Genomic DNA, 22,708 nt, shown 5'->3' on the forward strand with positions numbered 1-22,708 from the left:
CGCCCCTCTGACGCGGGAGCACGCTTGTCTCCTCCGGCTTGCCGTCCTCGCAGCTATGGCGGCCGCCGGGCTCCCGGCTCGGCCGGCCCTGCAGCTGGGGGTCAGGACCCTGCGTGCCTTCTCTACCGCCGTGTCTCCGGCCACTCGAACGCCGAAATCAAGCCCGTGTAAGTGTTTGCCGCGTCGCTTCCGGGCTTTGGGGTAGGTGAGAGGACGCATTACCGAACCCATGATGGCCGCCGCCGTGGCAGGGCCAGTGCCGCCCAGGGGAGGCCCGTACATTCTCTGCCCGCCTGTTGCCTGTCAGACTAGTGTGGAAGTCGCGGGTTTGGGTTTATCCTCTGTGTGTATGCTACCCGGTTCCTACCTGGCGGTTTCTGCTCTGAGTCCTGTGCTGGTGCCGCGAGCTTCCGCCCACCCTACCCCGTGGCCTGCGCTTTCTGGTGCTCCCTCCCACCGCCAATGGCACGGGGTCTCTTAATAGTTACTGATGCTTGGTCATATTTGTGGGGCAGTGTTGAACCGCTGTATTTCCCCAACGTTAAGAGAAGGATACAGGTATTCTAGAACGAGCTGTAGATCAGATTCCAGGTCTAGTTCGGGTTCCAAATGGGGTGACCTTCAACAGGCATTATTGAGATGACCTTCATACAACAGAGATTATCGGGATGCCTGGAAAAGACATTTTTCTAAACAGGGAAGTATTACGCAGTGTTGTAACACAAGAGCGAATAGAGTGATAGGGGAGCATTGAGGAGAAATCGACAAGAGTCAAGAAAGGTTCAACTAGGAGGGGTCACGTCCAGTGATTGACTAAGTCCTATCTGTGCTGCTTTCTATAGTGTCTGTGGCCTACTGTCTTCATACTAACAGCCCACTCTAGGCCACCATCTCTTGCTTCTACAATAGTTTTCCTTATTGGTCCCCCTTCCACTCTTGCTCACCTACATTGAAGTGTTTTGAAAAGCAGATCTTTTCCTGCCTCTTTCTTGTTCAAAACGTATTAAAGATTTCCTATTGCTTTGAGGTAAATTATAAATTAAATTCCTTAATGTGTCATACGCGGCTCTTCATAGTTTTAACACTTGCCTGTTATTCATTCATTTATTCTACAAATACTTGCTGAATTCCTATGTGTTAGGCAGTGTTGTAGACACTGGGGATACAGGAAGGTCCCTGGCCTCGTGGGATTTACATTCTTTTGGGGAAATCGGATTATAAACAAGTAGATGACTAAGTAAAATGTCAGGTAGAGATCAGTGCTATGAAGGAAAAACAGGGTATTGAGATGGATGGATCAGGGAAGTAGTGACTGTAGGGTAAGATACGAGGGTAATCAGGAAAGACCTCTCTCAGGAGGTGGCTTTTGAGCAAATCCCAGAGCCACGCAAATATCTGGGGGGAAGAACATTGTTACATAGGGAACTGCAAGTGCACTTTCATATTTCTTGTGGTGTAGGTCTGCTGGAGATGAATTTTTGCAGCTTTTGTCTGAAAAAAAATCAGAGGTTTACAGCACCTCTCACACTACAAGGCACTTCTCTGTTTACAAATCTGTCATTTTCACTAGACTCCTCCAAGCAATCTTATAATCTCTACTGAGTGAAAACGAAACAAAAAAACCCAAACCCATTGCCGTCAAGTCAGTTCCAACTCATAGTAACCTTATAGGACAGAGTAGAACTTGCCCCATAGGGTTTTCCAAGGCTGTAATCTTTTATGGAAATGACCGCTACATCTTTCTCCTGCAGAGTGGTTGGTGGGTTCAAACCACTGACCTTTCTATTAGCAGCCGAGTAATTAACCACTGTGCCACCAAAGCACCAGTTATTGAATGAAGGACACCTCAATCTTGAAAGATAGTTTTGCTGAATATGGATTCCTAGGTTAACAGAGTTTTTTGTTTGTGTGTTTTTTCATACTTTTAAGTTGTGACTTCTCATCAATTTCATTGTTTTTGGTGTGAAGTCGGCTGTCATCCTTATTTTTGTTCCTCTGTACCATGATATATTTTTTTCTCCAACTGCTTTTGAGCAGCTTGATTATTCTGTGCCTTGGCATAGTTCTCTTTATGTTTCATTTGTTTGAGGTTCATTGTGTCTTAGATCTGTGGGTTTATAGTATCATCAAATTTGGGAAAATTTCAGTTATTATTTCTTCAGTTTTTTTTTTTTTTGCCTCTCCTTTCCTTACTATATTGCAATTGTCCATCTGTTCTGTTAGGCTGGTTCAAGTTATTCCACAACTCGCATTTTATTTTTATGTTTTATTTTGCTAGTTCCTACTACTGCATTTTTAAGATCACTTCTGCATTGTTTAATCCATCTTAAATGGTATCTACTGTGGTTTTCATTTTCAGACATTGTAGTTTTTATTTCTACAAATTCAGATTAGGTCTTTTTAAAAATTTGAGTTGGAGTTGACCTGACAGCAGCTATCTGTGTATTTATGAGCTTCAATGATTGTTCCACATGTTCCTTTTAGGGCGTTATCATCCTGATTCAGATAGTTTCTTCTCATGCGTGTACTGACCATTACTCAGCTGAAGACCCAAGCATAACCTTCTGAAGATTGCTGTCTTTCTGTGCAGCTCTCTCCTTTCTGATACTCTGCACTGCAAGCCTCTCCAAATTCTCAAATCTGTCTCCTTAACTGAAGGAGATTGCTGGGCTCCGTTTGAGTGCTCCAAGGCCTGGAAATTCTCTCCAAGAAGCTAGCTGGGTCAATTGTTGGACGTTGGGCTCACCTTGCTCATTTCTCTTCTCTCAGAGATCAGTATCCTGTGCCACCTATGTCCAGTGTCTGAAAACCATCGATATCGTATATTTTGTCCATTTTTTCAGCTATTTCAGGTTGGAGGCTGTCTTAGTGATCTAGTGCTGCCACAACAGAAGTATTACAAGTGGATGGCTTCAACAAAGAGAAATTAATTTTCTACCAGTTTAGTAGGCTGTAAGTCCAAATTCAGGCCATCAACTCCAGGGGAACATTTTCTCTTCTCCGTTAGCTATGACAGAAGGTCCTTGTCATCACTCTTCCCCAGTCGAGGAGCTTCTCAGAGCAGGGAGCCTGGGTCCAAAGGACATGCTACACTTCTAGTGTTTCTTTCTTGGTGGTATGAGGTCCCCCTGTCTCTCTGTTTGCCTCTCCCATATCTCAAAAGAGATTGGCTCAAGACACAATCCAATCCTGTAGATTGAGTCCAGCCTCATTAACATAACTGTCACTACTCCCATCCCATCAGCATCATTAAGAGACAGGATTTACAACAGACAGGAAAATCACATCAGATGACAAAATGGTGGACAATCATACAATCCTGGGAATTTAGGCCTAGCTAAATTGACACACATATTTCTCAGGGACACAGTTCAATCCATGACAGAGTATAAACCTGATCCCTGTTCTTGCACCATGGCTGCAAGCAAAAGTCCTCGATACTAATGTTTTTGCACTAACCCTGACATTGGAATAATGCATTTTCCATTGAAAACAGTATATAGGGCAGTGTTTAAAAGCACAAGCTCGAGAATCAAAAAACCTTGGGTTCTGTTAGTACCCCTGCATGCTAGCACTTAACTTTAGGAGAGTCACTTAACCTCTCTGAGCTTCACTTCACTGACCTGTAAAATAAGGATAATACTAGTGCTTACGTTTTGTGAGGAATAAGATTAAATGGGATGATGGAAAGCATTTGGCAAAGGGTCTGGCATGTGGAAACAATCAATAAATAGAATTGTGATTGTTTCAGTATAGCAAAACATTTAGAGAGGTATAAGGTAATATTTTAAAATGTATGTATGTAAATAATCTACCTCCTTTTACAGTCATGTTTTTTATTAGGATTGGCTGTGATTTTTGTTATTGGTGTTATTGTTGCACTGGCAGTTCTAATATATAACAGAAAAGGAAAAACTGAGGAGTTGTCTTTTGAGGGTGGTTTATAAAGAATAGAAAAATCCAAATATAAACAAGTATATTTATAATCAGAACATTTCAAACAAAATATCTTTAAAAATTCAAAGTAGTTGTACCTAACTAGATATTTTAGTGAGTTGTATTTTACTATGAACCTTAATATTATGCAAATATTTCTTTAGGTGATGAGTTCACAATATCAGCAATCACAGTAAACTTTATAAGCAAATAACTGGGATTTTCTTAACTATTTCTGACTTTTTGTTTTTATTAAGATGATTTTAGCCCAGAAGCTTACAAAAATTTCATTATTGTTTCATTTTTATGTTACTGAATACCTTAAATTTTGCTAGAATTATGGGATCATGATTGATGTTTACATTATAAAATTCTCTATAGCTATTGTTTTGTCTTATAGATGCAAGAGAAAACATTGAAACATCCAGAAGTGAAAGGCTGGTGAGAAGAAAGGTAAACAGTATGTTGTACTATAGGGTCGCTATGAGTCAGAATCGACTCGACGGCACTGGGTTTGGTTTTTTTTTTTTTTGGTTTACCGTATACTATCTTAATAGTTTCTGAAGCTCTGACGTGAGGCATATATACTCAGGATGAGTATATATGCCTCACGTGACATTTACTTGGTGACTTCCACAGTCTGGCAGGGTCTAGTCTTCAACCGATCAGCACCTAGAAAATAGATCATCCTTGAGAAATAGACTCACATACTCCTAGGAAACAGATATGTAAGCAAGAATATAGAATTATTTTTAATGATATGTATAACAGTCATGCAGCCTGGAATGTATGCATGAGTCTCACCATTTAAGTGTCACCCTGTAAATGGGAATCCAGATCGTAAGGTCACTTGGTGATCAGGGAGTCAGTGCAAAGGCATATTAGTTAGAAGTTAATGGTACCAAATTAACCATAGTCTAAAGCCGTCATCATCACAGGCGTATTGTCCTGCCTGCAGGACACATGCTACACTGTCTTTGATGGTGCTTGGATGGGCATTGCTGAAGTTGCTTCTTTAAGCCCTACTTTTGTATGTTGGCCATCCCCTTCTACCTAATACAGCTTTTTTTTTCCCTTTTAAACACATGTTAATGAGATTAACTAAGCTTCAAATAGCTATTCTCTGGGCATAGGAGATAGTATGTAATTTTTTATGTATTTATTCAGTTAGTTTAACTCATCTTTTATTTTCATTATTCCTTATTTCCAAGGTCTCAGTGTCACCTCATGTATTGAATTCGATCAGAGAAATTAAACAAAAATTATTTCAAAATATATTGGTACCTTACCCCTACATAAACAAAATATAAAAAGTTTCCTAAAGCCTAATTAAATAAAATAGAAAAGATTTTAGGGAAAGAAATATGATATTAAAGAGGATCCTTGCTAGAGGGTTTGAATAAACAATGCAAAGATTTAGGTAGGCTTGTTTTTTATTTATTTTTCATTTAAACAGCAGCTCTGTGGAGGCCAGCTTTTATGTAGCTTGCATCTCTGCTTATATTTTCTCTTAATTGCAGCTTTTTAAATTTTATAATTAAAGAACATCCTCATATTTAAAATATTAAACTGCTTTATGTTCCTTAGTCACTACCTCCTAGAACAGAGAAAATGGCTGTTGACCAAGATTGGCCTAGTGTTTACCCTGTTGCAGCACCATTTAAACCATCTGCAGTACCTCTTCCTGTTCGAATGGGTTATCCAGTAAAAAGGGGAGTGCCCATGCCAAAGGAGGGAAATCTAGAGCTTCTAAAGGTAAGATAAGTTGCTAGTTCATTGGCTAAGACTTAAATACTGTTGACGCCCCCTTCCCCCATTATACTTCAAGGTTCAGTATATACCAGCTTATTGTATTTTAACTTTTTTTCCGTGTAATGAATGTTGTGTTTTGATTTTGACTAAAAGAACCTCCTAGGCATTTAAGAAGGTAATTAATTGGCCCGATTACTTTCCTTTTTGCTTTTTCTTTTCTAATGTATCTTTTCTATATTTATTTTATTTGTCTAGTTGACCTGAGAAAAGTGAAATAGCCTAGTTTGGATTGAGAATTGGAAATTGAGGGTTCTACTTTTTTTGGAGACAAGATTATATCTTTTAATTGATCTAAAACATTGTAAATAAATTGTTCTTGACATGTCTAAACAGGACTTAAAGGACTTCTTTGAAACATACAGAACTGTTCACCTATGACATGTTTACATGAGGGTTCCACTTTTAAAAGAGATGTTCTTACTTTCCAGAAAGGTAGACTATTATTTAATATTATTGTTATAGTCTATCAGCTTTAACTTCTTCATTTCTTGAAGTAAAATTTTCTTTCCAAATGAGTCTCTTTACATTAAATTATCTATTTAGATGCTTAAGACATGTGTTAGTAAATGCTGATTATTTGCATTAATCAAATCTCTGACCTTTCTTAAATTTTCATTCACCCTGTGAATGCTTAGGTAGCCTCTTAATATTCTATCATAAATGAATTCCCAACTTCTTATTAACTTCATTTAAATCATAAAATGTTTATTAAGTACAAAGTAGAAATATACCACCATGCTGTATATTCCAGGGATCTGGAGATGATTAAATAATAAACTATATCCTTAGGTGCTTTCAGTTTTATAAGGGGAACACACGTGTATACCTGTAGCTCTAATACCAGGAAGAATACTATGAAGTGACGTTTATTTTTCCAACATTATTTTTGTCATAAGGTACAGAGTACTTAATTTATATTTCAAGGAACTTATATCTTAAATACACAGCATCTGTGACATACAGTATTTTGTAAAAAGCTATCAAATTTTATTTACTACAGTGCTTGTTGGACCTATGATTTACTTCTATGAGAAAATTATCTTTTTCATGTTTTTAAGATATTTGGTTAATTTATCCTTTAAATTACTCTATTTAGATCCCCAATTTTCTTCATTTGACGCCTGTAGCAATTAAAAAACACTGTGAAGCTCTTAAAGGTAAGTGGTTGCTTTCCTATATAAACTTAATATTGACTTTGAATGTAAAATCAAGAATGTCATTTCTGATATACTGCTATAAGTCTCTCAGCCTTATGTTCTGAGTCATTGTTGATTTTTTTTTTTAAGAAGAATTTTTAAGTTGTATTCAGTGAATTGTTAGATGTTAAATCTGCAAAATGTTTTTGCAGACCACTGTACAAGGTGCTGTAATAAATAGAACCAAATTATAATCCTTCTTCACAGGTAATTTGGGAATTTACTGATGATTTTTAGAAAACACATACATAAAAAGATGAAAGAACATATTCGTAGAGTTTTTCCAGCAGATACAAATCAGTATGATTGATTGTACCTGGAATTGGAGTAACAGTGACCACCACTCCAAATGAATTTTTTTTACTTTTAATATTTTAGGTGAAAGTTTACATAGCAAATTAGGTTCCCGTTTAACAATTTTTCTAGGACTTGTTCTGTGGAATTGGTTACATTTTTTACAGTGCGTCAACATTCTCATTATTTTCATTCTTTTTGTTCTGTTTTCATTAATGTAGCTTCCCTGCCCCTCCTTAGTGTTTCATCTCTGTTTTAGGGTAAATATTGACTATTTGGTATCATATAGTTGATTACTTAAGGCAGAACAGTATTCACGGGGGATATTGTTTATTTTGGAGCCCTGGTAGCACAGTCATTAAGAGCTCGACTGCTCACCAAAAGGTTGACAGTTTAAACCGACCAGCCGCTCCTTGGAAACCCCATGGGGAAGTTCTGCTGTGTCCTTTAGGGTAACTGTGAGTTGGAATTGACTCAAAGGCAACGGGATTATTGTTTATTTTATAAGCCAGTTTATTATTCGGATGGAAACCCGGGTGGTATAGTGGTTAAGAGCTATGGCTGCTAGCCAAGAGGCTGGCAGTTCAGATTCACTAGGCGCTCCTTGGAAACTCTACGGGGTGGTTCTACTCTGTCCAGTAGGGTCACTGTGAGTTGAAATTGACTTGATGGCAGTGGGTATATTATTCAGATGAAAGGTGACCACCGGGAATGGCTTCAGTTCTAAGTTCAAAGGGTATTTAGGGCACTGGCTCAGAGTTTCTCTAGTCTTTGTCAGTCCAGTAAGTCTGGCCTTCTTCAGGAATTTGAGTTTTGTTTTACATTTTTCTCCCTTTCTATCCAGGACCTTCTGTTGTATTTTCGGTCAGACTGGTCAGTAGTGGTAGCCAGGCACCATCTAGTTCTTCTGGTCTCAGGGTAGATGGGGGCGTGATTTGTGTGGGCTGTTAGTCCTGTGGACTAGTGTCTTCTTTGGGTCTCTGGTTTCCTTCATTTTGTTCTAAACAAATAGAGAACAATAGTTGTATCTTAGATGGCCGCTTGCAAACTTTTAAGACCTCAGGCACTGCTCACTAAACTAGGATGTAAAACATCACCTTTATAAACTGTGTTATGCCAATTGACTGAGTTGTCCCATGAGACTGTGGTCCCAAGTCTTCAAACCCAGTAAACCAATCACGTGAGGTGTTTGGTTATGTCCAAATGAATTTTTGTACCCTATTTGGACAAAGGAAACACTAGTGGTATAGTAGTTAATAGCTGCAGCTGCAAACCAAAAGGTCAGCAGTTCAAATCCACTAGGCATTCCTTGGAAGCTCTCTGGGGCAGTTCTGCTCTGGCCTGTAGGGTCGCTTTGAGTTGGAATCAACTTGATGGCAAGAGGTTTGGTTTGGTTTTGGTTTATTTGGACAAATCATATATCAATTTTTGGCCTTTTGTAAAACCAGTTAATCAATACATTATACTGTGATAAATTCCATTTTTCTACTCTTTTTTCATGGTACTTTAGATGAAGGTTTACAGAACAAACTAGTTTCTCATCAGTTAGTACACACGATTGTTCTATGACATTGGTTAACAGCCCCACGACTTGTCGACACTTCCCCTTCTCAATCCTGGCTTCCCTATTACCAGCTTTCCTGTTTCCTCCTACCTTCCAGTTCCTGCCCCTGGGCTAATGTGCCCCTTTAGTCTGGTTTTGTTCTATGGGCCTGCTCAATCTGGCTGAGGAGTAAATCTCAGGAGTGACCTCATTACTGAGCTGGAAGGGTGTTCAGGGGCCATACTCTCAGGGTTTCTCCAGACTCTGTCAGGCCAGCAAGTCTGGTCTTTGTTTTTGTGTTAGAATTTTGTTCTACATTTTTCTCCAGCTCTGTCCAGGACCCTGTATCGTGATCCCTGTCAGAGCAGTCAGTGGTGGTAGCTGGGCACCATCTAGTTTTACTGGACTCAGACTAGTGGAAGCCGTGGTAGATGTGGTCCATTAGTCCTTTGGACTATTCTTTCCCTTGTATGGAAACCCTGGTGGCATAGTGGTTAAGTGCTGTGGCTGCGAACCAAAGGGTCAGCAGTTCGAATCTGCCTGGCGTTCCTTGGAAACTGTATGGGGTGGTTCTACTCTGTCTTACAGGGTTGCTAAGAGTCGGAATCGACTCCACAGCACTGGGTTTGGTTTTTTTTTTTGTTTGCTTTCCTTGTACGTTTAGTTTTCTTCATTCTTCTTTGCTCCCGAAGGGGTGAGACCGGTGGAATATCCTAGATGGCTGCTCACGGGCTTTTAAGACCCCAGGCGCTACTCACCAGAGTAGAATGTAGAACATATTCTTTATAAACTATGTTATGCCAGTTGAACTAGATGTTCCCTGAGATCATGGTCCCCACAGCACTCAGCCCAGCAATTCAGTCCCTCGGGGGCTTTCGATGTGTCTATGGAGCTACCATGGCTCTGCCTCGCATAGGTTGTGCTGGCTTCCCAGGATTGTGTACTGTCTTACCTTTCACCAAAGTTACTACTTGCTTTTTGTCTATTAAGTGTTTTTCCATCCCTACCACTCCCCTCCCTCATAACCACCAAAGATTGTTTCTTTTTGTATGTAAACCTTTGCATGAGTTTTTACAGTAGTGGTCTCATACACTATTTGTCCTGTTGTGGTTGACTTATTTCACTCAGCGTAATGCTCTCCAGATTCATCCATGTTATGAGATACTTCACAGATTCATCGTTGTTCTTCATTGTTGCGTAATTCTACTTTTTAAACATTTTCTTAAAACGTGTACCCAATCTAGAAACTGGTTGCCTTTATGAAATATTTCTAAAATACTCTCTAATTTTGAAATGAAAGGCTTTCATACGCATTCACAAGAATAGCATTGTATTTTACAATATTTAAGTGTGTGTTTTAAACTTTTTAAAATTTTATCTTTACACTTGTGTCAGCTTTTTGATTTAGATTTTATCTTCCAAATAACTAAAAGGCTTTTCACATATTTCTTCTCAATTTTCTTTTCAAAGTAGGTCAGTTCAGATTTTATATCTTAACTTACAGATGGAAAATCCGAAGCACAGGAAAGTTCAGAAATTTACCATATCTTTAATAATCAGTGGCAGAAATTAAATAAAAACTGAGGTCTTCCAAAGTCTAGTCTGTTGCTCTACCTATCAGATGAATAAAGACCAATGGCAGCCTATTATGTACTTTCTAACCGCCTGTGTTTTTTGAGACATATAATTAGGTAATTTAATTTGAAAACTATAATTATCCTTTGGTGATTGAAATGACTTATCCAAAGTTTAAACAAACAAAAAAGATTTGATATGACCCAAAAGCTTATAAAATTCCCCAAATTAGTCTCTCTTTTGGCTGTGATGCATCTTACAGTGCAAGATATTGGAATTAGTCCATGATGGGAATGAAATTCAACCTCAGTAATCTTGCTCTGTTCATTTTAAATGTCAAAATGTTCTTTATTGCAAAGGTATTCCTTTCCCATCAAAGTGACTGAGTACTGATCTCTTAAACAGAATGTTTAGGGAATGGTATTAGCTATACTTAATTTGCTAACATGTATTTAGTTCCAGATCTCAGAGAGTCTCTAACTCAAAATGACATTTTACTGACTCTGATTTTAAAACCTAAATCGGAGCTAAATATAGTGTAAGAAAATTTTTAGCTCAGGGGAATATAATTAGCAAAGTACCTTTCACTGTCCCTTAGATCATCACCTAGAGGAGCTCCCACATCTGCCTGTGATTATGACCAGACACACCTGCAGTCATGCTTTTGTGAAGGAAGCTTGAATCCATGAGACCTAATGTGTTTGACCTAAGCAGCCAGTTACTTTTATCTATTCTTGGAGTGAGGCTGTTTAAGGAATGAGATTTCTACTGAGAGGAAACTGATAGTGCCAGAAGTTTTCATCCCAACCTGAGAACTCTTTACTATGCTGACTTGGTAGGAATAGGGCAAGAGGGAACCAGCCTACTGCTTATGGAGTACATCAATATTGATAACTTGCAAGAGGCAGGGAGCGACCTCTTTTTCTTTAAGTTTTATTCTGAATTGGGCTTGAGTTTATAGCCCTGTGCTGTGTTGAGGTAGAGAGCCATGTTCCCACTGTAGCCCATGTGTCAGACCCAGTCCCACCTCCTCTCTAGACTAGCTGTCTTGCCTGAATATGAGGACAGTGCTGTTCTTTCTGTTTAGCCCAGTTGGCACAGAAGCCGCATAGAAAAGGCGTGAGTTACTTTAAGAAGCCATTTAAGGATGGCCTCCATTTTTGAACCTGCTTTAGTTGGGGCTTTATTCACCTCAATTTCTGGAGGATTGTTGACCATACCTCAGTTCCCTATTAGAGCTTTTTCAAATCTTCCTTTCAATTCCCTTCAGTTGATTTTTAGTAACCTTCATTTGGAAGTGAATGAATATTATCTGTTGCGTTTTTAAAAACACTAGACACTATTAACTCTTTGCTTTTAGTTGAGGAAGAGTAATTGAATTATACCATAGCAGATACATGCAAAATTATAATAAGCTCCCATCAAGTCACAACTCCCTTTTAACTCAATTCACCATTCCCCATCAAACCTGAAATATCCAAATCATTTCCTTAAGTTCCGTAATTAGAATACCTCTAAGACAAGAGGTGAGGGATGGAGATTTGTATGTGAAGTGCAGAAGAGAACCTGTACTTTCACTTCATGTAACCTGAGAATGATCTCCCTTAGTAATTTGGTTTTGTCTGGTAGCATATATTACAATAAGAATTTGCTTGCAAAACTATAATTGAGATACTTTTTTTTTATTTCTTAGATTTTTGCACGGAGTGGCCAGCTGCACTAGACAGTGATGAGAAATGTGAGAAGCATTTTCCGATTGAAATTGACACAGCGGATTATGTGTCAGCAGGACCATCTGTTCGAAACCCTAAAGCGCGAGTAGTAACCTTAAGGGTAAGAGATGTTTAAAAAAAAAAAAAAAGAATCATTGTAATACATTATTTTAAAATAGCATTTTGTGTGTTTAATTAGAAGACTAATATATATCTATTACAGAAAATTAAAAAAATATGAAAATGTTTTAAAGTACAAAATAAAATTGCTTATTATTTTACCACTGAAAAATAACCATTATTAACTACAGGAGCTCACTGTAGTATATATAGCCAGCCTTTGTAGATACTAATGGGATAATACTGTATTTGTTTAGTAATCTGCTCTTTTTCCCTTAACAATATGAATTAAACATTTTCTAATATTATAAACAATCTTTAACATTATTTTTAATGGCTACACGTGGTAACATACAAATGAAGATCTGTTACGTGCTAGGACAATGTTTGATGCTGCGGGTGTATCTTAGTTTCTTAGTGCCACTGTAACAGAAATACCACAAGTGGGTGGGTTTAACAAACGAATTTATCTTCTCAATAGTCCATCAAGTTGATTCCAACTCACAGTGACCCTATAGGACAGAGTAGAACTGCCTCATAGAGTTTCCCAGGGGTGCATGGTGGATTCGAACTGCCGACCTTTTGGTTAGCAGCAGTGGCTCTTAACCACTATGCGACCAGGGTTTCTTCTCACAGCTGAGAAGGCTAAAAGTCTGAATTCAGGGCACTGGCTCTAGGAGAAGACTTTCTCACTCTCTCAGCTGTGGGGCAAGGCCCTTGTCTCTTTTCAGCTGCTTTTCCTCAGTTCCTTGGTGATCTTCATGTGGCAGGTGATCTGTCTTCCCCCATCTGTGCTTGCTTGCTTCTGTGCCTAATCTGCTCTTTTTATATTTCAAAAGTGATTGGAGTTAAGACACACTACACTGATATTGCCTAATAAACATAACAAAGAAAACTTCCCAAATGGGGTTATATTCATAGGAATAGAGGTTAGTATTCCAACACATATTTTGGAGGGATACAATTCAGTCCATAACAGAGTACAATGCTGATCAATTTAGGCATAATCCTTTTCTGAGACTGAACTGGGAGGTACAGATAATTCATAACATAGATCTACCATAATGTATTTCAGTTATCCATATTATGGGACATTTAGGCTTTTTAAGCTTTCTTTATTAGAAAAATGTTGTAGTGAATATCCTTAGAGATTAGTATTTGTGTATATGCATAATTATGTTAAGATAACTTCCTAAAAGGGGAACTGTTGCGTCAAAGGGTGAAGATCTTTTGAAGTTTTTTTTTTTAGTTTTATTTTGCTTTAGGTGAAATCTTATGGCACGGATTAGCTTCTCATTCAAAAATTTATATACAAATTGTTTTTGACATGGGTTGCAATCCGCGCAATGTGTCAGCACTCTGCCTCTTCCTCTTATACCCCAGGTTCCTTGTGTCCATTCATACAGTTTTTCTGTCACTTCCTGCCTTCTCGGCGTTGCTTTTGGGCAGGTGTTGCCCATTTGGTCTCATGTACTGGGTAGAACTAAGAAGCACATTTCTTACACGTGTTACTGTTTGTTTTATAGGCCTTTCTAATCTTTGGCTGAAAGGTGGACTTCAGGAGTGGCTTCAGTTCTCAGTTAGTAGGGTGTCCAGGGGTCTTTTGAAGTTTTTTGATAGATATTGTGAAGCTTTCAGTAGGAAATATAAAAAATACGATACCTGCAGATTGTGAGAAAACCTGTTTCCTGTACCCTCACTAACCCTAGATAATTATTACCCACCAAATTGATAGGTTAAAGAAAATTGTGTTTCATATGTAAAATTTGTGTGTCTTCGAATACAAGCGAGGTTGAGAACTTCTTCCTTTGCAAAATGCTTGTTTTTTTATCATTTGCCCATTCTGATGGTGTGTTAGTTTTTTGTATACTTAAGTTTTTTTTTAGTAATAGCTGTATTGAGATATAATTCACATGCAAATTCATGACCCTATGTGTGCAGAGTAAAACTGCTCCACAGAGTTTTCAGGGTTGTGTCCTTATAGAAGCAAATTCCCAGGCCTGTCTTTTGAGGTGCATCTAGATATGTTCCAACTGCCCATCTTCCAGCTAGTAGTTGAGCACTGAACCATTTGGTTTGTGCCATCCAAGACTTCCTTTCCTTTCTGTACTGTACTTTATAGAAAGAATTTGCCTTCCAAAGCCCATACTTAAGGGGTGGGGAGTTAAGCTTCACCTCCTTAAGGGGATTATTTACATAAATTATTTGGAATTCTTCTGTATGAGAGATTTGTCTATTCTCCCTCACTTAAAAAGTTTATTCAAACATTGATTGATGTGAGTATGAACTCATGGATATTTATACTTTGGGTAATAATGCAATACACAATATTTATTTTGTTGCTCAAATTATTCCAGCCCTGGCCATTCGGGAGCTCTTCCTACTGGCTCCTCTGTCTCTTTGACATACCCCCATACTTTTGTTTTCTGAGCACTTCCTTAATTTCTGGCACTCCGAGGTACTCCGGGCTCATTTTGTATATTCCCTGCACCGGTCCTAGAACCAGCCATTTCTTCAAGGAGCCCTAACTTTTTTTTTTTCATTGTGGCGAAACATATAAAACAACATTTGCCATTTGAACCATTTTTATGTGTATAATTCAGTGATACTAATTACATTCACCATGTTGTGCAACCATTACCACTATCCGTTTCTGAATGTTTTCATCACAATATCTCTCCCTTTCTCCCCCCCACCTGCCCCTGGTAATCACTGATGAACTTTGGTCTATATGTATTGGCCTATTCTCATATAAGTAAGAGCATATAATATTTGTCCTTTTGTGTCTGATTTTTTTCACTCAGCATAATGTTTCAAAGGTGCATCCATATCGTAACATGTATCAGAACTTTATTTCTATTTATGGTTGAATAATACACCATTGTATATCTGTATCACTTAAAGTGCCTGGTTCCTAACCAAAAGGTCAGCAGTTCGAACCCACTGGCTGCCCCATGGGAGAAAGATGTGGCAGTCTGCTTCCGTAGAGATTTACAGCCTTGGAAACCCTGTGGGGTTGTCATTGACTTGACGGCAGCGGGAGATATATACCACATTTTATTTATCCATTTATCTGTTGATGGATACTTGGTTTGTTTCCACCTTTTGCATATTGTGAATATTGTTACAGTGAGCATTGATGAACAAGAATCTGTTTGAGCCCCTGTTTTCAAGTTTTTTGAGTATATACGTAAAAGCGGAATTGCTGGGTAAATCTGTATTTAATTTTTTGAGGAACTGACAAACTTTTCCAGAGCGGCTGCACTATTTTACAATCCCACCAGCAGTGGATAAAGGCTCTGATTGCTCCACATCCTCTCTAACACTGTTTTCTGTTATTCTGATAATAGCCAGCCTCCTAGTGACTGATAAACTTTTGATTCATCTGCCCTGGAGTGTGACTGCCCACCTCTTTGAGGTGTGTTCTAGGATCTTCAGAATTTTATTTTGGGCTCCATGTAGCCTGAATCTTAATTCACAGCATTCCAAGTATTTGTTGAAAGTCTATACAACCATTTTTAAATGATTTGGTAACAAATAGACACACAATTTTCTTATTGCTAAAGATTTTTCTGGTGATATAGCCGAGATTGATGTGTAATTTTCTTTCTCTGCCAGGCTTAGCTATCAGTTGTGTCATTTTTATGAAATAAAAAATGAAGCTTTCCAGGCTTTTTTATTCTGTAGAACAGTTTAAATATCATAGTAATATATTTATGTTTTTAGAGAGGTCAAACTATCTTAAAACCACAAGAAGCAATATGTTTATTATATAAACGTTAGAAAATCCGGTTAAGCAAAAGGAAAAAGAACTTAAAATTCCACCATACTGATGTCACTCCACAGATTGATGTAAAATGCTTACAGAGCAGTACCTAGTACATTTTTAAGAACTTAATAAATTTTTTTTTTCATAGTAATAATAACAATAATAACCAACAGTTGCTGAGCTCCTTGCTGTGTATTAAAAATCTCTGAACTTATATTTTCTGGGCCTGAGTCTTCTATGATAGAGTAGATGATAGGTAAAGTCCTTACTAGTTCTAAGATTTGCTTATTTTTATTTCACATTAAAAAAAAAAAAACTCATCACTTTATTTGAAGTACTCCACTGTGCACCACTTATTGTGTCATGCAGCCGTTCTCTCTTGCTTCCTTTCTGTGTCTCATGTCACCATGCGATACCTTCATCATTCCCTTGTATCCCTTCTACCTGACTCATGTCTGCCCCTCTAGACTCTTTCACTCTACCTGCTGACTGTTGAAGCTCAGTGTGGTGTTCTGGATGCTTGCATATGGTTCAAGGATGAAAATAGGTTAAACAGTAGAACTAAAGCATGTCCAGTCTGACGTGATTAAAGTAATGTTGCAGAGGTGACCAAGTATTATAAAAAAAATTATTTGGAGATATTGAAGTTTTTTAATTCAAAGAAAGGTGATATCATATGTTTCTTTTTTTAAATAATATTGTGTTTTCAGTAAAAGTTTACACAGCAAATTAGATTCCTGTTCAACAATTTCTACACAAATTGATCAGTGGCATCGGCTACCTTTTTCTTAATGTGTCAGCATTGTCATTATTTCCATCCTTGTTCCATTTCCAGTAATCTAGTTTCCTTGCTTCCTTACCTTGTAATCTTTGCTTTACAGTAGTGGTTAACCATTTGGTCTCATATAGATGATTTTTTAAAGTAGTGTGGTACTCACAGATGATATTTTATTTTATGAACCAATCTGTTATTTAGTTAAAAGGTGGTCTTGGGATAGTTTTGGTTTAAAGAGTATCTCAAGGTGTTAGTCTCAGGGAATCCTCTAAGTCTCAACCGTTCCAGTAAGCCTCGACTTTTTAAGAACTTGGGTTCCGTTCTGCGTTTTCCACCATTCTGTCAGGATCCATCTATTTTAGCCCTGATCAGAATAGTTAGTAGTGATAGCCAGGCACCATCTAGGTCTTCTGGTCTCAGGATAGGTAAGGCCATGGTTCAGGTGGACTGTTAGTCCTGTGGACTAGTTTTTCTTTGAGTCTTTGCTTTCTTTCTCTTTTGCTCTGACTGAGTGGAGACCAATAGTGGTATCTTATATGACCTCTCGCAAGCTTTTAAGATCCCATACACTACTCACCAAACTAGGATGTAGAACATAAACTTTATGAATTGTATTATGCCAGTTGACCAAATTGTCCCACGAAACTATGGTCCTAAGCCTTCAAACCCAGAAAACCAGTCCCACAAGGTGTTCGATTATGTTTGTCATTGAACCAGTATAAGGCCATTTTGATTACTGTAGCTATATAGTATATTTTGAGGTTGGGAAGTGTGAGACCTCCTACTTTGTTCTTCCTCAATATTGCTTTGACTATTTGGGGCCTCTTTCCTTTCTGTATAAAGTCGGTGATTAGTTTTTCCATTTCAGTAAAGAATGTTGTTGGAGTTTGGGATGGAATTGGATTGCATTGCTTTGAGTAGAATTGGCATTTTCATAATATTAAGTCTTCCAATCCACGAGCGTGAATATCCTTCCATTTGTGTAGGTTTTTTAGTCTCTTGTGTTTTATAGTTGTCTTTTATGTCCCTGGTTAGGTTTATCCGTTAGTATTTTATCATTTTGGGGCCTATTTATTTTTCACTTTTTTTTTTTTTAATTGTGCTTTAAGTGAAAGTTTACAAATCAAGTCAGTCTCTCATACAAAAAATTATATACACCTTGCTATGTACTCCTAGTTGCTCTCCCCCAGTGAGACAGCACACCTTCCTCTCTACCCTGTATTCCGCGCGTCCATTCGGCCAGCTTCTGTCCCCCTGTGCCTTCTTACCTCCCTTCCCAACAGGAGCCACCCACATAGTCTCATGTGTCTACTTGAGCCAAGAAGCTCACTCCTCACCAATATCATTTTCTGTCTAATAGTCCAGTCCAATCCCTGTCTGAAGAGTTGGCTTTGGGAATGGTTCCTGTCTTGGGCTAACGGAAGATCTGGGGACCATGACCTACGAGGTCTTTCTAGTCTCAGTCAGACCATTAAGTCTGGTCTTTTTATGAGAACTTGAGGTCTGCATCCCACTGCTCTCCTGCTCCAACAGGAATTCTCCGTTGTGTTCCCTGTCAGGGCAGTCATTGGTTGTAGCCAAGCACCATCTAGTTCTTCCGGTCACAGACTGATGTAGTCTCTGGTTTATGTGGCCCTTTTTGTCTCTTGGGCTCATCATTACCTTGTGTCTTTGGTGTCCTTCATTCTCCTTTGCTCCAGGTGGGTTGAGACCAATTGATGCATCTTAGACGGCCGCTCGCCAGCATTTAAGACCCCAGACGGCACTTACCAAAGTGGGATGCAGAATGTTTTCTTAATAGATTTTATTATGCCAATTGATCTACTGTCCCCTGAAGCCATGGTCTTGGGGCTATTTAAATGGTATTTTTTTTTATTATGCTTTAGGTGAAAGTTTACAGGTTGTTAATTTCTCCTACAAAAATTTATACACATATTGTGACTCTAGTTGCAATCCCTGTAATGTGACAGCACATCCCCTCTTTCCGCCCCAGGTTTCCCATGTCTATTCAGCCAGCTTCTGCCCCTTTCTGCCTTCTCACTCTGCCTCTGGACAGGAGCTGCCCATTTAGTCTTGTGTATATACTTGAACTAAGAAGCAACACTCTCTTCACGAGTATTATGTTTTATACTCCAGTCTGATCTTTCTCTGAAGAGTTAGCTTTGGGAATGGTTTTAGTTCCGGGTTAACAGAGAGTCCAGGGGCCATGTTTTCTGGGGTTCCTCTAGTCTCAGTCAGACCATTAAGTCTGGTCTTTTTATGTGAATTTGAGTTCTGGTAGAATAGACATTTTTACAGTGTTAAGTCTTCCTATCCATGAGCAAGATTTTTCCACTTATGTAGGTCTGTTCTGGTTCCTTGCAATAGTTAGTGTCCTATAGTTTTCTTTGTATAGGTCTTTTACATCTCTGGTAAGATTTATTCCTAAGTGTTTTATCTTCTTGGGGGCTACTGTAAATGGCATTGATTTGGTGATTTCCTCCTCAGTGTTCTTTTTGTTGGAGTAGAGGAATCCAACTGATTTTTGTGTGTTTATCTTGTATCCCAATACTCTGCTGAACTCTTATTAGTTTCAGTAGTTTTCTTGAGGATTCTTTAGGGTTTTCCATGTATAAAATCTTGTCATCTGCAAATAGAGATAATTTTACTTCTTGCTTCCCAATCTGGATGCCCTTTATTTCTTTATCTAGCCCAATTGACCTGGCTAGGACCTCCAGCACAATGTTGTTATAAGAGTGGTGATAAAGGGCATCCTTATCTGGTTACTGATCTCAAGGGGAAAACTTTCAGACTCTCTCCATTTAGGATGACGTTCACTATCGGCTTTGTTATAAGAGTGGTGATAAAGGGCATCCTTATCTGGTTACTGATCTCAAGGGGAAAACTTTCAGACTCTCTCCATTTAGGATGACGTTCACTATCGGCTTTGTATAAATGCCCTTTATTACGTTGAGGAATTTTCCTTCTGTTCCTATTTTGCTGAGAGTTTTTTTTTTATCGTGAATGGGTGTTGAACTTTGTCAAATGCCTTTTCTGCATCAATTGATAAATTCATGTGATTCTTGTCTTTTGTTTTATTTATGTGTTGGATTACATTAATTGTTTTTCTAATGTTAAACCATCCCTGCATACCTGGTATGAATCCTACTTTGTCATGGTGAATTATCTTTTGATATGTTGTTGAATTCTGTTGGCTAGAATTTTGTTGAGGATTTTTCCATCTGTGCTTATGAGGGATATAGGTTTGTAATTTTCTTTCTTTGTGGCATCTTTACCTGGTTTTGGTATCAGGGGTATGCTGGCTTCATAGAATGAGTTTGGGGTATTCCATCCTTTTCTGTGATTTGAAATACTTTTTGTAGTAGTGTTGTTAACTCTTTGAAAGTTTGGTAGGACTCTGCAGTGAAGCCATCCGGGCCAAGGCTTTTTTTGTTGGGAGTTTTTTGATTACTTTTTTTTTTTTTTTTAATTAATTTTTATTCAGGTGAACATTTACCATTCCAATCAGTCTGTCACATGTAGGTTTACATACATCTTACTCCCTTCTCCCACTTGCTCTCCCCCTATTGAGTCAGCCCTTTCAGTCTCTCGTTTCGTGCCAATTTTGCCATCTTCCCTCTCTCTCTATCTTCCCATCCCCCCTCCAGTCAAGAGTTGTCAACATACTCTCCAGTGTCCACCTGATTTAATTAGCTCACTCTTCATCAGCATCTCTCTCCCCCGCACTGACCAGTCCTTTTCATGCCTGATGATTTGTCTTCGGGGATGGTTCCTGTCCTGTGGCATCAGAAGTTCTGGGGAGCATTGTCTCTGGGATTCCTCTAGTTGCAGTCATACCATTAGGTATGGTCTTTTTATGAGAATTTGGGGTCTGTATCCCATTGGTCTCCTGCTCCCTCAGGAGTTGTCTGTTGTGCTCCCTGACAGGGCAGACATCGATTGTGGCTGGGCACCAACTAGTTCTTCTGGTCTCAGGATGATGTAGGTCTCTGGTTCATGTGGCCCTTTCTGTCTCTTGGGTTCTTAGTTGTCGTGTGACCTTGGTGTTCTTCCTTTGCCTTTGCTCCAGGTGGGTTGAGACCAATTGATGTATCTTAGATGGCCGCTTGTTGGCATTTAGGACCCCAGGTGCCACAATTCAAAGTGGGATGCAGAATGTTTTCATAATAGAATTATTTTGCCCATTGACTTAGAAGTCCCCTCAAACCGTGTTCCCCCAACCCCAGCCCCTGCTCCGCTGACCTTTGAAGCTTTCATTTTATCCTGGAAACCTCTTTGCTTTTAGTCCAGTCCAATTAGGCTGACCTTCCTTGTATTGAGTGTTGTCTTTCCCTTCACCCAAAGCAGTTCTTATCTACTGATTGATCAATAAAAAGCCCTCTCCCTCCCTCCCTCCCTCCTCCCTTTGTAACCACAAAACTATGTGTTCTTCTCCGTTTTTTCTATTTCTCAAGATCTTATAATAGTGGTCTTATACAATATTTGTCCTTTTGCCTCTGACTCATTTCGCTCAGCATAATGCCTTCCAGATTTCTCCATGTTATGAAATGTTTCAGAGATTCGTCACTGTTCTTTATCGATGCGTAGTATTCCATTGTGTGAATATACCACAATTTATTTACCCATTCATCCGTTGACAGACATCTTGGTTGCTTCTAGCTTTTTGCTATTGTAAACAGAGCTGCAATAAACATGGGTGTGCATATATCTGTTTGTGTGAAGGCTCTTGTATCTCTAGGGTATATTCCGAGGAGTGGGATTTCTGGGTTGTATGGTAGTTCTATTTCTAACTGTTTAAGATAACGCCAGATAGATTTCCAAAGTGGTTGTACCATTTTACAATCCCACCAGCAGTGTGTGAGAGTTCCAATCTCTCCGCAGCCTCTCCAACATTTATTATTTTGTGTTTTTTGGATTAATGCCAGTCTAGTTGGTGTGAGATGGAATCTCATCGTAGTTTTAATTTGCATTTCTCTAATGGCTAGTGATCGAGAGCATTTTCTCATGTATCTGTTGGCTGCCTGAATATCTTCTTTAGTGAAATGTGTGTTCATATCCTTTGCCCACTTCTTGATTGGGTTGTTAGTCTTTTTGTGGTTGAGTTTTGACAGAATCATGTAGATTTTAGAGATCAGGCGCTGGTCTGAGATGTCATAGCTGAATATTCTTTCCCAGTCTGTAGGTGGTCTTTTTACTCTTTTGGTGAAGTCTTTAGATGAGCATAGGTGTTTGATTTTTAGGAGCTCCCAGTTATCAGGTTTCTCTTCATCATTTTTGGTAATGTTTTGTATTCTGTTTATGCCCTGTATTAGGGCTCCTAGGGTTGTCCCTATTTTTTCTTCCATGATCTTTATCGTTTTAGTCTTTATGTTTAGGTCTTTGATCCACTTGGAGTTAGTTTTTGTGCATGGTGTGAGGTATGGGTCCTGTTTCATTCTTTTGCAAATGGATATCCAGTTATGCCAGCACCATTTGTTAAAAAGACTATCATTTCCCCAATTGACTGACAGTGGTCCTTTGTCAAATATCAGCTGCTCATACGTGGATGGATCTATGTCTGGGTTCTCAATTCTGTTCCATTGGTCTATGTGCCTGTTGTTGTACCAGTACCAGGCTGTTTTGACTATTGTAGCTGTATAATAGGTTCTGAAATCAGGTAGAGTGAGGCCTCCCACTTTCTTCTTCTTTTTCAGTAGTGCTTTGCTTATCTGGGGGTTCTTTCCCTTCCATATGAAATTAGTGATTTGTTTCTCTATCCCCTTAAAATATGACATTGGTATTTGGATCGGAAGTGTGTTATATGTATAGATGGCTTTTGGTAGAATAGACATTTTTACTATGTTAAGTCTTCCTATCCATGAGCAGGGTATGTATTTCCACTTAAGTATGTCCTTTTGAATTTCTTGTAGCAGAGTTTTATAGTTTTCTTTGTATAGGTCTTTTGCATCCTTGGTAAGATTTATTCCTAAGTATTTT

General features: G+C 38.6%; 1 protein-coding gene across 1 annotated transcript in view; it reads left to right on the forward strand.

Annotated features, from left to right (window-relative positions):
• The window catches only part of MRPS35 (mitochondrial ribosomal protein S35), a 61,437-nt gene continuing 38,729 nt past the window's right edge, over window positions 1-22,708 (forward strand). The window contains exons 1-5 of the mRNA XM_049882714.1: window positions 1-167; window positions 4,337-4,389; window positions 5,524-5,691; window positions 6,845-6,905; window positions 12,050-12,189. Coding sequence (XP_049738671.1) covers window positions 56-167; window positions 4,337-4,389; window positions 5,524-5,691; window positions 6,845-6,905; window positions 12,050-12,189 — 534 coding nt within the window. The 5' untranslated portion in view covers window positions 1-55. The remainder of the gene's footprint in view (window positions 168-4,336; window positions 4,390-5,523; window positions 5,692-6,844; window positions 6,906-12,049; window positions 12,190-22,708) is intronic.

Source organism: Elephas maximus, chromosome 4 (genome assembly GCF_024166365.1).
Source record: "Elephas maximus indicus isolate mEleMax1 chromosome 4, mEleMax1 primary haplotype, whole genome shotgun sequence".
Classification (NCBI taxonomy): domain Eukaryota; kingdom Metazoa; phylum Chordata; class Mammalia; order Proboscidea; family Elephantidae; genus Elephas; species Elephas maximus.